We start from the raw sequence: 15,771 nt of genomic DNA, 5'->3' as shown, positions 1-15,771 counted from the left end.
ACCAGCAATGAAATTGAATTGGTAATCAAAAAACTACCAAAGAACAAAACTCCTGAACCAGACAGATTCACTGCTGAATTTTATCAGACATTTAGAGAAGACATAATACCCATTCTCCTTAAAGTTTTCCAAGAAATAGAAGAGGAGGGAATACTTCCAAACTCATTCTATGAAGCCAGCATCACTCTAATACCATAACCAGGCAAAGACACCACAAAAAAGAAAAATACAGACCAATATCCCTGATGAACATAGATGCAAAAATGCTCAACAAAATATTAGCATACTGAATTCAAAAATACATCAAGAGGATCATACACCATGATCAAATGGGATTCATCCCAGGGTTGCAAGGATGACAGAACATTCGAAAATCCATCAACATCATCCACCACATCAACAAAAAGGAGGACAAAAACCATATGATCATCTCTATAGATGCTGAAAAAGCATTTGACAAAATTCAACATTCATTCATGATAAAAACTCTCAACAAAATGGGTACAGAGGGCAAGTACGTCAACACAATAAAGGTCATATATGAGAAACCTACATCCAAAATCATACTTAACAACAAGAAGCTGAAAGCTTTTCCTCTAAGATCAGGAACAAGACAAGGGTGCCCACTCTCTCCACTTTTATTCAACATACTACTGGAGGTCCTAGCCATGGCAATCAGACAATACAAAGATATAAAAGGCATCCAGATTGGAAAGGAAAAAGTTAAACTGTCCCTGTTTGCAGATGATATGATATTGTACATAAAAAATCCAAAGAATCCACTTCCAATCTACTAGAACTAATATCTGAATTCAGCAAAGTTGCAGGATACAAAATTAACACACAGAAATCTGTTGCATTTCTATACCTTAACGATGAATTAGCGGAAAGAGAAATCAGGAAAACAATCCCATTCACGGTTGCATCAAAAAGAATAAAATACCTAGGAATAAACCTAACCAAGGAAGTGAAAGACCTATACCCTGAAAACTACACGACACTCTTAAGAGAAATTAAAGATGACAGGTAAAAGGAAACTCATCCCATGCTCTTGGGTAGGAAGAATTAATATTGTCAAAATGGCCATCCTGCCTAAAGCAATCTACAGATTCAATGCAATCCCTATCAAAATACCGACAGTAGTCTTCAATGAACTGGAACAAATATTTCTAAAATTCATATGGAACCACAAAAGACCCCAAATAGCCAAAGCAATCCTGAGAAGGAAGAATAAAGCTGCGGGGGATCTCGCTCTCCAACTTCAAGCTCCTCTACAAAGCCACAGTGATCAAGACAATTTGGTACTGGCACAAAAACAAACCCATGGACCAGTGGAAGAGACTAGAGAGCCCACATATAAACCCAAGCATATATAGTCAATTAATATATGATAAAGTAGTAATGGATATACAATGAGGAAATCACAGCCTCTTCAACAGCAGGTGTTGGCAAAACTGGACAGCTACATGTAAGAGAGTGAAACTGGATTACTGTCTAACCCCATATACAAAAGTAAACTCAAAATGAATCAAAGACCTGAATGTAAGTCATGAAACCATAAAACTCTTAGAGGACAACATAGCAAAACTCTCTTTAATAGAAACATGAATAACTTCTTCATGAAAATATCTCCACGGGCAAGGGAAACAAAATAAAAAATGTTCAGTAGAACAAAAGGCATCTTACAGTATGGGAGAATATATTCATAAATGACATATCCGATAAGGGGTTGACATCCAAAATATACAAAGAGCTCATGTACCTCAACAAACAAAAAAGCAAATAATCCAATTAAAACATGGGCAGAGGATCTGAACAGACACTTCTCCAAAGAAGAAATTCAGATGGTGACAAGCACATGAAAAGATACTCCACATTGCTAATCACTAGAGAAATGCAAATTAAAACCACAAGAAGATATCACCTCACATCAGTTAGGATGGCCACCATCCAAAAGACAAACAACAACAAACGTTGGTGAGGATGTGAAGAAAGGGGAACCTTCCTACACTGCTGGTGGGAATGTAAATTAGTTCAACCACTGTGGAAAGCAGTATGGAGGCTCCTCAAAAAACTAAAAATAGAAATACCAATTGACCCAGGAATTCCACTCCTAGGAACTTACCCTAAGAATGCAGCAGCCCAGTTTCAAAAAGACATATGCTCCCCTATGTTTATCACAGCACTATTTACAATAGCCAAGAAATGGAAGCAACCTGAGTGTCCATCAGTAGATGGATGGATAAAGAAGATGTGGAGTATTATTCAGCCATAAGAAGAAAAGAAATCCTACCATTTGCAACAACATGGATGGAGCTAGAGGGTATTATGCTCAGTGAAATAAGCCAGGTGGAGAAAGACAAGTACCAAATGATTTCACTCATCTGTGGAGCACAAGCACAAAGCAAAAACTGAAGGAACAAAACAGCAGTAGCCTCACAGAACCCAAGAATGGACTAACAGTTGCCAAAGGGAAAGAGACTTGGAACTGGGGTGGGTGGGTTGTGAGGGAGGGAGAATGGGAATAAGGGGCATTACAATTGGCACACATAATGTAGATGGGGGCACTGGGAAGGCAGTATGACACAGAGAAGACAAGTAGTGAGTCTATAGCATCTTACTATGCTGGCGGACAGTGACTGTAATGGGGTATGTGGTGGGGGCTTGATAATGGGGGGAATCTAGTAACCACAGTGTTGCTCATGTAATTGTATTTTAATGATACCAAAAAAAAAATCACAATCACAATCCACTGCATACCCACCAGACTGGCAACAAAGGTCTGACAATATCATCTGTTGTCAAAGATGTGAAGAAACAAAACTCATATACAGCTAGTAAGTAAACAAATTAATATGACCACTTTGAAAAACCGTTTGGGTATTATCTAATAAATTTGCAAACTCATGCATGCATGCAGCAGAATCATAGTGTAACAATATGCAGAACAGCACTGGTTGCAGTAACTAAAAGGAAGAAATGATTCACATGTTCAACCACACACTGAATATATAAACTGTGAAATATCCACAGAAGGGAATTCTATACAGTAGCAAAAATGAATGAACAATAAATGCAGTTAACTTAGAAGAATATTAGAGATGAAAGAAGCAAGACACAATATACACAGAGATACAGCTCAAAGCAGGAGAAAGTTGAAACTTATATGGTTTCAGAATAATAAACAGGTAGTGTAACTAAAGAAACACCAGCATGGTTACCTCTAGGTTCCCACTGAGGAGCATGTGTTTGGGAAGGGGGCTTTTGGAATACTTGACATGGATGACGTTCCCACAGACACTCATTTAATAAATTGCTATACTGTTTATTTACACATTTTTTACTTTTCTGTATGTATGTTACAGTTAACATAAGGATAATTCATATAATTTTACATAAGGATTCAAAAAGAAATAGTTGCCCTCATTGTGTATTTTTTTTTAAGTGATTTTCAAAAAGCTTCATTAACAAAGAAAGATAATGAACTGAATGGGCTAAACAACCTGATAAAGGCAATGCCTGTTCATTGTAAATTAAATATTTCTGTTTAAAATCAACTGGACAATCCTTTAATCACTAGGGTAATTAATGTAAATTATATCCCTGATACAAGAACAAGAAGAAAATGTGACTAAAAGGAAATATGTTTTAACTAAAAAATAGTAAGAAAAGAAACAAAGTGAAATCCTTTCACCTATGTGTGTCACCCTATGAGCCTGTCATACAGCATACCTTGGCTTGGTTGATCATTCTCTTGTTCTGTTTTCAGAGTCATTTTCCTACCATTCATTTGAGCATGCAGTGCCTGAATTTCAGATAACAAACTCCTTCTATCTGCTTTCTGGAGGTATTCCATTGCTGCTTGATATTCAATACTCTGTAACAAAGCAAAGTGAAAAAATCAAGTGAAGAGAGTTGTAAAGATAGTAACATTCACAATTGGGAATCTGAAAAAGAATAAATGGAATACATTTACTGAAGTTTTGGAAAGATACTCATTTTCTCTTCCTATTCATTAGGGTTTGCTTTTTAGTTATTAATCTTTACATTTATTTTGAAATTATTCAAACCCACAATAAAAATAAAAACCGTATTTGGCCTAAGAAATAGGACCTATCCAGCTAAGGCTCCATGTACAACTCCCTGAACACATCCTCCTCTACATCACCTGCTGGAGAAGTAACCAAATTCTAAGTTTAGTATTATTTTCATGCACTCTGTATATTATGTTACATATACCACATATACTAAACAATATACAGAACTGTTCTGTAGGTTTTAATGCTTTATATAAATGGCAACACACTGTATTCATGTGGAATTTGCCTTTTCCACTTGACATGTTGAACCATCCAGATTGACACATGTAGTTCTACTTTACACTCATTTTCAATGTTTTATACTATGCCATAGTATGACAAATACAATTTTATAAATGTGAAATCTTTTCATGTATTTATTGGATACTCTTTATTGTGCACATATTTATACCATTTGCCCATTTTTCCATTGGTTGTTTTATTCTCACTGGCTATATGATCTATAGTTTCCTCTTTTTTTGATGTCTGTCTGGTTTAGAATCAAAGCAATACTGGCCTCACAGAATATGTTGGGAAGTGTCCTTTCTTTATTTAGGAAGAGTTTGTGAAAGAATGGTACTAATGCTTTAAATATTTGGTAGAATTCACCAGTGAGTGCATCTAATCTAAGGATTTTTTTGTGAGAAATTTTGAAATTACTAATTTAATTATTTGTTACAGGTCTACTCAGATTTTCTTTTTTATTCATGAGCTTCTAAAAAAAATAGCTTGTGTATTTTTAGGAATTTGTCATTTAATGCTATTGTAACTATTTTTTAAATTCTATTTTGCTGTTGACAAATCAGTTTTTTACATCTTCATCTTTTATCCAGCAAAATTAACAAACTTTACCTAACATAAAAAATCTGTGTATAGATTCTCTTAAGTTTTCTATATAAGTAGATAAGGGATCTTTCTCCACTCCCAATCATTATTTGTTTATTTTTCTTGCTCTGCTTTGCTAGCTAGATCTTTAGGAGGAGGCTCAACAAGCTACAGAAGATTTTGTTAAGGAATGTTTCTAACATTAAACTATCAGATGAGATGCTTGTAGGTTTTCACTAGATGGATCCTTTATTTAGTTCAAGAAATTCCTTTTTACTTTCAGTTTGTTTTTTAAAGGTATTTTAAAGTATGAAGTTATTTAATTTTTTAAGCTGCATTTTAGGGTACAGAACTGTCTCATTACCACAAAGAAATTCCTCTGAGATTACATCCTCTCTCCAGTGCTAACTCAACAACCACTAATCTGGTCTCTATCACTATAACTTTATCTTTTCAATTGTTATATAACATACAAGAGGTTGAGGTCATCATTAAATTTGTTCCTTTTTGATTGCTGAGTAGTATTTCATTGTATGGATGCACTACAATTTGTTCATCCATTCACCTGCAAAGCACATTGGTTTTTTTCAGTTTTTATCTATTATGAATAAAACTACTATGAATATGCATGTACAGATTTTTATGGAGACATAAGTTTTCATTTTTCTCTGATTAAATACCTATGAGTGTGACTTCTAGGTCATATGGTAAGTGTATAATTAACTTTTTAAGAAACTGCTAGATGATTTTCCAGCGTGTCCTTCACATTTTACATTCCTACCAGTCATCCATGAGGGATACAATTTCTCTGCATCCTCACCAGCACTTGGCACTGTCACTAATTCTTGTTTTGGCCATTCTGGTAAGATATATAGTAGCCTCAATTTGTTTTGGTCTAGTATGTCCTAATGAGTAGATTTTGGTTACACATGAAAGCAATGCTGTGTCCTTCATATCAGGAAGTATATGACATATGCTTGTTTCATTATTGCTCAGTTAACTGATCATTTATTTAACATAGTATTGGCAAGGTTTCTTGACTGTAAAGTTATTGCTTTTCCTTTTGTAAATGAAAAGGATTTTCTCAGGATTTACTGTGAGATTATATTAATATACTTTTCTGATCAAATTTTTCTTTAATAGTTTTAGCACCCATTGCTGATTATTGCTTTAGTTGATTATTACTATAGTGTTTAATAAAGGGTGATTTACTAATTCCATCATTTCTTCACACAAATTGGCATTCAATATAAGAAAGAATTCTTATTTGTTTAAATCAATATGAACTCATGGATTCTTATTTTATTCTTTGGTTTAAAATTCATCACTACCATTTTTTAATTTGATGTTCAGACTGTTCCAAATCTGGCCAATGTGAACTCCTTCAAGCTGCTTCTGTGATCTTTGGACATATCTCCTTCATTCTCTGAGCAATTCCTTGTCAGCAAAACAAGATACTCCAGGTTAATCTTGCACTTTCCCTGTAACAGCCCCCTAGAATTAGCCATTTCTCCAAAGAATCCTATTTCCTTTTAATGGAGAATGTGTTAAGAATCAAGGTCTGGGTGCTAAGTGTTGCGAGGAATTTTTTAACTACTGATTTGATTCCTTTACTAGTTACAGGTCTTTTCAGGTCTTCTATTTCTCCGTGAATGAGTTTTGACTAAGTGATATTTTTCTAGAAAATCTGCTCATTTCACCTATTTCTGAATTGACATGAATTATTCGTATTATTTTTATATCTCAGTTATATCTTTATGATATCTTGCTCATTTCTTTTAAAAGTGTGCTCTACCTTTTTCAATTCCTTACTAAAGTTTTTATTAGCCTTTCAAAGAACCAACTTTCAACATTTTTATCCTCCCAGTTTATGTGTTTCATTAACTTGTTTTTATTACAGTTAGGCCTCATTATTTCTGGATTACATATTAATAAATTTACTTATTCACTCATATTTATTTGTCACCCCAAAATAAATACTTGTGTTACTTTTTTAGTCATTCACAAACATGCACAGGGTGGTAAAACATTTAAACTGCCAGATGTGTGTGCGTGTTCCTAGCTGAAGTTGAATAAGGTGACACTCTGCCTTCTTCTTATCCTGATGTAAATAAGTGTCCTGTGTTCTCTTGTACTTTTGTGCTTTTTACTGGTGATTCTGTTGTTAAAATGGTCCCAATGCATAGTGATGATGCACTATCTAGTGTTCCTAAGCACAAAAAAATTGTATTTTAGGACAGGAAATATAGATGGCTTCATTTAGAAATGAGTTATAGCCGAAAGGATTAAAGATGGCGGCGTGAGAGGAGAGACAGAGGCTTCCTCCTAAAACTGTATACAATTAGAAAATAGAGTTGGTGCAACTAATCCTGAGAGAGCAACAGGAAAGAGGACAGCGTCAGACTGCACACACCTGGAGAAAAGAGCAGACCTCACCGAACGGGGTAACGTACCAGAGCTGTGGCTCCCAGGACCGAGTCCCTCCCCAACCCCAGCTCACCAGCGGGAGGAAGAGAAACGGAGCAGGGAGGGAGTGGAAGGCTTGGGACTGCTGAAACCTAGCTCCAGAGATCTGCACTGGGAGCACAAACCTGCATTTTATGGTGCTTTCATCATACTCTTCTGATTACGGGGTTGGAAAGCTGGGACAGGCAGAGATCCTGGGGAGACTGGGATTCCGGCCGCTTGTGGAAAGCAGGGATCCATATCCTGCTGCTCTGGAACAAAAGCTTGTATCTGTGCGCTCCGCCCACTGGTTCTGGCAGTGGAGACAGCAGCCTGAAAGCGGGGAACAGCTCTTTCCTCTCTCCAAGCAACAATATCACTCCCCTGCGACCCCTGAAATTGCTTTGGGGGCTGAGCAGCTCCAGAATAGAGCTTCTGGACACTAGAGAGCACCATATACAAATATGAAACGCCAAAGGAACCTGGTCCAGAGTACAATTAATATAACTCCAGAGAAAGACTTAAATGACATGGACCTTAAGACTCTTCCTGAAAGGGAGTTGAAAATAAAAATCATCAACATGCTAATGGAGGTACGGAAAGATATCCAAGAACTCAGGAATGAATTCAGGTCAGAGATCCAATCACTGAAGAGCATGATGGAGGGTATTAAAAGCAGGTTGGATACAATGGAGGATATGATAAATGAAATAGAAATTAGAGAGGAGGAATAAAAAGAAGCTGAGGCACAGAGAGAAAAAAGCATCTCTAAGAATGAAATAATATCGAGAGAACTGTGTGACCAACCCAAAAGGAACAATATTTGCATTCCAGGGATACCAGAAGAAGAAGAGAAAGAGAAAGGGATAGAAAGTGTCTTTGTGGAGATAGTTGCTGAAAACTTCCCCAGTCTGGGGAATGAGATAGTCTCTCAGGCCATGGAGATCCACAGATCTCCCAACACAAGGGACCCAAGGAAGTCAACACCAAGACATATAGTAATAAAACTGGCAAAGATCAAGGATAAGGACAGAATATTAAAAGCAGTCAGAGAGAAAAATAAGATCACATACAAAAGAAAGCCCATCAGGCTAACATCAGACTTCTCAGCAGAAACCTTACAAGCCAGAAGGGAGTGGCATGATGTATTTAATGCAATGAAGCAGAAGGGCCTGGAACCAAGATTACTTTAACTGGCAAGATTATCATTTAAATTTGAAGGAGGGATTAAACAATTTCCACATAAGCAAAAGCTGAGAGAATTTACTTCCAACACACCATCTCTACTGTGTATCTTGGAGGGACTGCTATAGATGGAAGTGTTCCTAAGGTTGAATAGCTGTCACCAGAGGTAATAAAACCACAGTAAAGAAAGTAGAACAGCTAATTACTAAGCAAATGCAAAATTAAATTAACTATCCCCAAAGTCAATCGAGGGATAGACAAAAGTACAGAATATGATACCTAATATATAAAGAATGGAGGAGGAAGAAAAAGGAGGAGAAACAGAAAAGAACCTTTAGACTGTGTTCGTAACAGCATACTAAGTGAGTTAAGTTAGATTCTTAGATAGTAAGGAAATTAACCTTGAACCTTTGCTAACCATGAATCTAAAGCCTGCAATGGCAATAAGTACATACTTATCGATAATCACCCTAAATGTAAATGGACTGAATGCACCAATCAAAAGACATAGAGTCACTGAATGGATAAGAAAACAAGACCCATCTATATGCTGCTTACAAGAGACTCACCTCAAACCCAAAAACATGCACAGACTAAAAGTCAAGGGATGGAAAGAGATATTTCATGCAAACAACAAGGAGAAAAAAGCAGGTGCTGCAGTACAAGTATCAGACAAAATAGACTTCAAAACAAAGAAAGTAACAAGAGATAAAGAAGGACATTACATAATGATAAAGGGCTCAGTTCAACAAGACGATATAACCATTATAAATATATATGCACCCAACACAGGAGCACCAGCATATGTGAAACAAATACTAACAGAACTAAAGGAGGAAATAGAATGCAATGCATTCATTTTAGGAGACTTCAACACACCATTCACTCCAAAGGACAGATCCACCAGACAGAAAATGAGTAAGGACACAGAGGCACTGAACAACACACTAGAACAGATGGACCTAATAGACATCTACAGAACTCTACATCCAAAAGCAACAGGATACACATTCTTCTCAAGTGCACATGGAACATTCTCCAGAATAGACCACATACTAGGCCACAAAAAGAGCCTCAGTAAATTCCAAAAGATTGAAATTCTACCAACCAACTTTTCAGACCACAAAGGTATAAAACTAGAGATAAATTGTACATGAAAGCAAAAAGGCTCAAACACATGGAGGCTTAACAACATGCTCCTAAATAATCAATGGATCAATGACCAAACTAAAATAGAGATCAAGCAATATATGGAAACAAATGACATGAACAACACAAAGCCCCAACTTCTGTGGGATGCAGTTCTGGAAGCAGTCTTAAGAGGAAAGTATATAGCAATCAAGGCATATTTAAAGAAGGAAGAACAAGCCCAAATGAATAATCGAACGTCACAATTATCGAAATTGGAAAAAGAAGAAAAATGAGGCCTAAAGTCAGCAGAAGGAGGGACATAATAAATATCAGAGAAGAAACAAATAAAATTGAGAAGAATAAAACAACAGAAAAAAATCGGTGAAACCGAGGAGGGGCGGAAGATGGCGGCGTGAGTAGAGCAGCGGAAATCTCCTCCCAAAACAACATATATCAATGAAAATATAACAAAGACAACCCTTCCTAGAATAAAGACCAGAGGACACAGGACAATATCCAGACCACATCCGCACCTGAGAGAACCCAGCGCCTCGCGAAGGGGGTAAGATACAAGCCCCGGCCCCACGGGAGCCGAGCGCCCCTCCCCCCAGCTCCCGGCGGGAGAAGAGCAGGCAGAGCGGGAGGGAGACGGGGCCCAGGACTGCCGAACACCCAGCCCCAGCCATCTGGGCCAGAGTGCAGGGCGCTCGATACTAGGAAAACAGGACAGCAAGAACAGTGAGCAGGCACTGGAGGCTGGGCGACAGAGGACATAAGAAAAGCGCGCGACCATTTTTTTTTTTGCTTTTTTGGTTGTTTTGTTTTGGCGAGCGCTTTTTGGAAGTCTTAAAGGGATAGGGACCCCAATACTAGGGAAACAGGGCAGAAAGACCGGTGAGCAGAGGACTGAGGCTGGCACCGTAGAATAAAGAAAAACGAACGACCACCTTTTTTTCTTTTTTTTAATTAAAAACTTTAATTTTTTTTTTAAATAAAAAAATTTTTTTTCTTTTTTTTTTTGCTGGGTGTTGTTTTGTTTTGGCGGGTGCTTTTTGGAAGTCTTAAAGGGGCAGGGCGGGTCACTTAATCGAGAGGTAGGGAATCCGGGATCTCTGGGCACACTAACCCCTGGGCTGCAGGGAGCAGGGAGGCCCCTTACGGAGATAAATAGCCTCCCAGCCACTCCTGCTCCAACGCGACTCCACCATTTTGGAGTAGCTGCCAGAGCCAGGCCACGCCCACAGCAACAGCGGAGATTAACTCCATAGCAGCCGGGCAGGAAGCAGAAACCCTGTCTGCCTGCAGCTGCGCAGCACAAGCCACTAGAGGTCGCTGTTCTCCCAGGAGAGGAGGGCCACAAACCAACAAGAAAGGAAGTCCTTCCAGCCGTCACTCGTCCCAGTTCTGCAGACTATTCCTATCACCATGAAAAGGCAAAGCTACAGGCAGACAAAGATCACAGAGACAACACCAGAGAAGGAGACAGACCTAACCAGTCTCCCTGAAAAAGAATTCAAAATAAGAATCATAAACATGCTGACAGAGATGCAGAGAAATACGCAAGAGAAATGGGATGAAGTCGGGAAGGAGATCACAGATGCCAGAAAGGAGATCGCAGAAATGAAACAAACTCTGGAAGGGTTTATAAGCAGAATGGATAGAATGCAAGAGGCCATTGATGGAATTGAAATCAGAGAACAGGAACGCATAGAAGCTGACATAGAGAGAGACAAAAGGATCTCCAGGAATGAAACAATATTAAGAGAACTGTGTGACCAATCCAAAAGGAACAATATCCGTATTATAGTGGTCCCAGAAGAAGAAGAGAGAGGAAAAGAGATGAAAAGTATCTTAGAAGAAATAATTGCTGAAAACTTCCCCACACTGGGGGAGGAAGTAATCGAACAGACCACAGAAATACACAGAACCCCCAACAGAAAGGATCCAAGAAGGGCAAAACCAAGACACATAATAATTAAAATGGCAAAGATCAAGGACAAGGAAAGAGTGTTAAAGGCAGCTAGAGAGAAAAAGGTCACCTATAAAGGGAAACCCATCAGGCTAATGTCAGATTTCTCAACAGAAACCCTACAGGCCAGAAGAGAATGGCATGATATATTTAATACAATGAAACAGAAGGGCCTTGAACCAAGGACACTGTATCCAGCACGACTATCATTCAAATATGACGGTGGGATTAAACAATTCCCAGACAAACAAAAGCTGAGGGAATTTGCTTTCCACAAACCACCTCTACAGAACATCTTACAGGGACTGCTCTAGATGGGAGCACTCCTAGAAAGAGCACAGCACAAAACACCCAACATATGAAGAATCGAGGAGGAGGAACAAGAAGGGAGAGAAGAAAAGAATCTCCAGACAGTGTATATAAAAGCTCAATAAGTGAGCTAAGTTAGGCAGTAAGATACTAAAGAGGCTAACTTTAAACCTTTGGTAACCACGAATTTAAAGCCTGCAATGGCAATAAGTACATATCTTTCAATAGTCACCCTAAATGTTAATGGGTTGAATGCACCAATCAAAAGACACAGAGTAACAGAATGGATAAAAAAGCAAGACCCATCTATATGCTGCTTACAAGAAACTCACCTCAAACCCGAAGACATGTACAGACTAAAAGTCAAGGGATGGAAAAACATATTTCAAGCAAACAACAGTGAGAAGAAAGCAGGGGTTGCAGTACTAATATCAGACAAAATAGACTTCAAAACAAAGAAAGTAACAAGAGATAAAGAAGGACACTACATAATGATAAAGGGCTCAGTCAAACAAGAGGACATAACCATTCTAAATATATATGCACCCAACACAGGAGCACCAGCATATGTGAAACAAATACTAACAGAACTAAAGGGGGATATAGACTGCAATGCATTCATTCTAGGAGACTTCAACACACCACTCACCCCAAAGGATAGAACCACTGGGCAGAAAATAAGTAAGGACACGGAAGCACTGAACAACACAGTAGAGCAGATGGACCTAATAGACATCTATAGAACTCTACATCCAAAAGCAGCGGGATATACATTCTTCTCAAGTGCACATGGAACATTCTCCAGAATAGACCACATACTAGGCCACAAAAAGAGCCTCAGAAAATTCCAAAAGATTGAAATCCTACCAACCAACTTTTCAGACCACAAAGGCAAAAAACTAGAAATAAACTGTACAAAGAAAGCAAAGAGGCTCACAAATACATGGAGGCTTAACAACACGCTTCTAAATAATCAATGGATCAATGACCAAATCATAATGGAGATCCAGCAATATATGGAAACAAATGACAACAACAACACTAAGCCCCAACTTCTGTGGGACGCAGCAAAAGCAGTCTTAAGAGGAAAGTATATAGCAATCCAAGCATATTTAAAAAAGGAAGAGCAATCCCAAATGAATGGTCTAATGTCACAATTATCGAAATTGGAAAAAGAAGAACAGATGAGGCCTAAGGTCAGCAGAAGGAGGGACATAATAAAGATCAGAGAAGAAATAAATAAAATTGAGAAGAATAAAACAATAGCAAAAATCAATGAAACCAAGAGCTGGTTCTTCGAGAAAATAAACAAAATAGATAAGCCTCTAGCCAGACTTATTAAGAAGAAAAGAGAGTCAATACAAATCAACAGTATCAGAAACGAGAAAGGAAAAATCACGACGGACCCCACGGAAATGCAAAGAATTATTGGAGAATACTATGAAAACCTATATGCTAACAAGCTGGGAAACCTAGGAGAAATGGACAACTTCCTAGAAAAATATAACCTTCCAAGATTGACCCAGGAAGAAACAGAAAATCTAAACAGACCAATTACCAGCAACGAAATTGAAGCGGTAATAAAAAAACTACCAAAGAACAAAACCCCCGGGCCAGATGGATTTACCTCGGAATTTTATCAGACATACAGGGAAGACATAATACCCATTCTCCTTAAAGTTTTCCAAAAAATAGAGGAGGAGGGGATACTCCCAAACTCATTCTATGAAGCTAACATCACCCTAATACCAAAACCAGGCAAAGACCAAAACCCACCAAAAAAGAAAACTACAGACCAATATCCCTGATGAACGTAGATGCAAAAATACTCAACAAAATCTTAGCAAACTGAATTCAAAAATACATCAAAAGGATCATACACCAGTGGGATTCATCCCAGGGATGCACGGATGGTACAAAGTTCAAAAGTCCATCAACATCATCCACCACATCAACAAAAAGAAAGACAAAAACCACATGATCATCTCCATAGATGCTGAAAAAGCATTTGACAAAGTTCAACATCCATTCATGTTAAAAACTCTCAGCAAAATGGGAATAGAGGGCAAGTACCTCAACATAATAAAGGCCATCTACGATAAACCCACAGCCAACATTATATTGAACAGCGAGAAGCTGAAAGCATTTCCGCTGAGATCGGGAACTAGACAGGGATGCCCACTCTCTCCACTGTTATTTAACATAGTACTGGAGGTCCTAGCCACGGCAATCAGACAAAATAAAGAAATACAAGGAATCCAGATGGGTAAAGAAGAAGTTAAACTGTCACTATTTGCAGATGACATGATACTGTACATAAAAAACCCTAAAGACTCCACCCCAAAACTACTAGAACTGATATCGGAATACAGCAAAGTTGCAGGATACAAAATCAACACACAGAAATCTGTGGCTTTCCTATATACTAACAATGAACCAACAGAAAGAGAAATCAGGAAAACAACTCCATTCACAATTGCATCCAAAAAAATAAAATACCTAGGAATAAACCTAACCAAAGAAGTGAAAGACTTATACTCTGAAAACTACAAGTCACTCTTAAGAGAAATTAAAGGGGACACTAACAGATGGAAACTCATCCCATGCTCGTGGCTAGGAAGAATTAATATCGTCAAAATGGCCATCCTGCCCAAAGCAATATACAGATTTGATGCAATCCCTATGAAACTACCAGCAACATTCTTCAATGAACTGGAACAAATAATTCAAAAATTCATATGGAAACACAAAAGACCCCGAATAGCCAAAGCAATCCTGAGAAAGAAGAATAAAGTAGGGGGGATCTCACTCCCCAACTTCAAGCTCTACTATAAAGCCATAGTAATCAAGACAATTTGGTACTGGCACAAGAGCAGAGCCACAGACCAATGGAACAGACTAGAGAATCCAGACATTAACCCAGACATATATGGTCAATTAATATTTGATAAAGGAGCCATGGACATACAATGGCGAAATGACAGTCTCTTCAACAGGTGGTGCTGGCAAAACTGGACAGCTACATGTAGGAGAATGAAACTGGACCATTGTCTAACCCCATATACAAAAGTAAACTCAAAATGGATCAAAGACCTGAATGTAAGTCATGAAACCATTAAACTCTTGGAAGAAAACATAGGCAAAAACCTCCTAGACATAAACATGAGTGACCTCTTCTTGAACATATCTCCCCGGGCAAGGAAAACAACAGCAAAAATGAGTAAGTGGGACTATATTAAGCTGAAAAGCTTCTGTACAGCAAAAGACACCATCAATAAAACAAGAAGGATCCCTACGGTATGGGAGAATATACTTGAAAATGACACATCCGATAAAGGCTTGACATCCAGAATATATAAGGAGCTCACACGCCTCAACAAACAAAAAACAAATAACCCAATTAAAAAATGGGCACAGGAACTGAACAGACAGTTCTCCAAAAAAGAAATACAGATGGCCAACAGACACATGAAAAGATGCTCCACATCGCTAATTATCAGAGAAATGCAAATTAAAACTACAATGAGGTATCACCTCACACCAGTAAGGATGGCTGCCATCCAAAAGACAAACAACAACAAATGTTGGCGAGGCTGTGGAGAAAGGGGAACCCTCCTACACTGCTGGTGGGAATGTAAGTTAGTTCAACCATTGTGGAAAGCAGTATGGAGGTACATCAAAATGCTCAAAACAGACTTACCATTTGACCCAGGAATTCCACTCCTAGGAATTTACCCTAAGAACGCAGCAATCAAGTTTGAGAAAGACAGATGCACCCCTATGTTTATTGCAGCACTATTTACAATAGCCAAGAATTGGAAGCAACCT

General features: G+C 38.1%; 1 protein-coding gene across 18 annotated transcripts in view; it reads right to left on the bottom strand.

The window, feature by feature from the left end:
* Nucleotides 1–15,771, bottom strand: part of AKAP9 (A-kinase anchoring protein 9) — a 186,593-nt gene that overhangs the window by 22,352 nt on the left and 148,470 nt on the right. For all 18 annotated transcript variants that reach the window (XM_057504510.1, XM_057504507.1, XM_057504493.1 and 15 more), the window contains one exon: nt 3,733–3,877. In XM_057504510.1, the coding sequence (XP_057360493.1) occupies nt 3,733–3,877 (145 nt within the window). The remainder of the gene's footprint in view (nt 1–3,732; nt 3,878–15,771) is intronic.

The sequence above is a fragment of the Manis pentadactyla genome, chromosome 7 (assembly GCF_030020395.1).
Source record: "Manis pentadactyla isolate mManPen7 chromosome 7, mManPen7.hap1, whole genome shotgun sequence".
Classification (NCBI taxonomy): Eukaryota; Metazoa; Chordata; class Mammalia; order Pholidota; family Manidae; genus Manis; species Manis pentadactyla.
The sequence above is the reverse complement of the archived record's forward strand: the minus strand, read 5'-3'. Positions and strand labels throughout refer to the sequence as shown.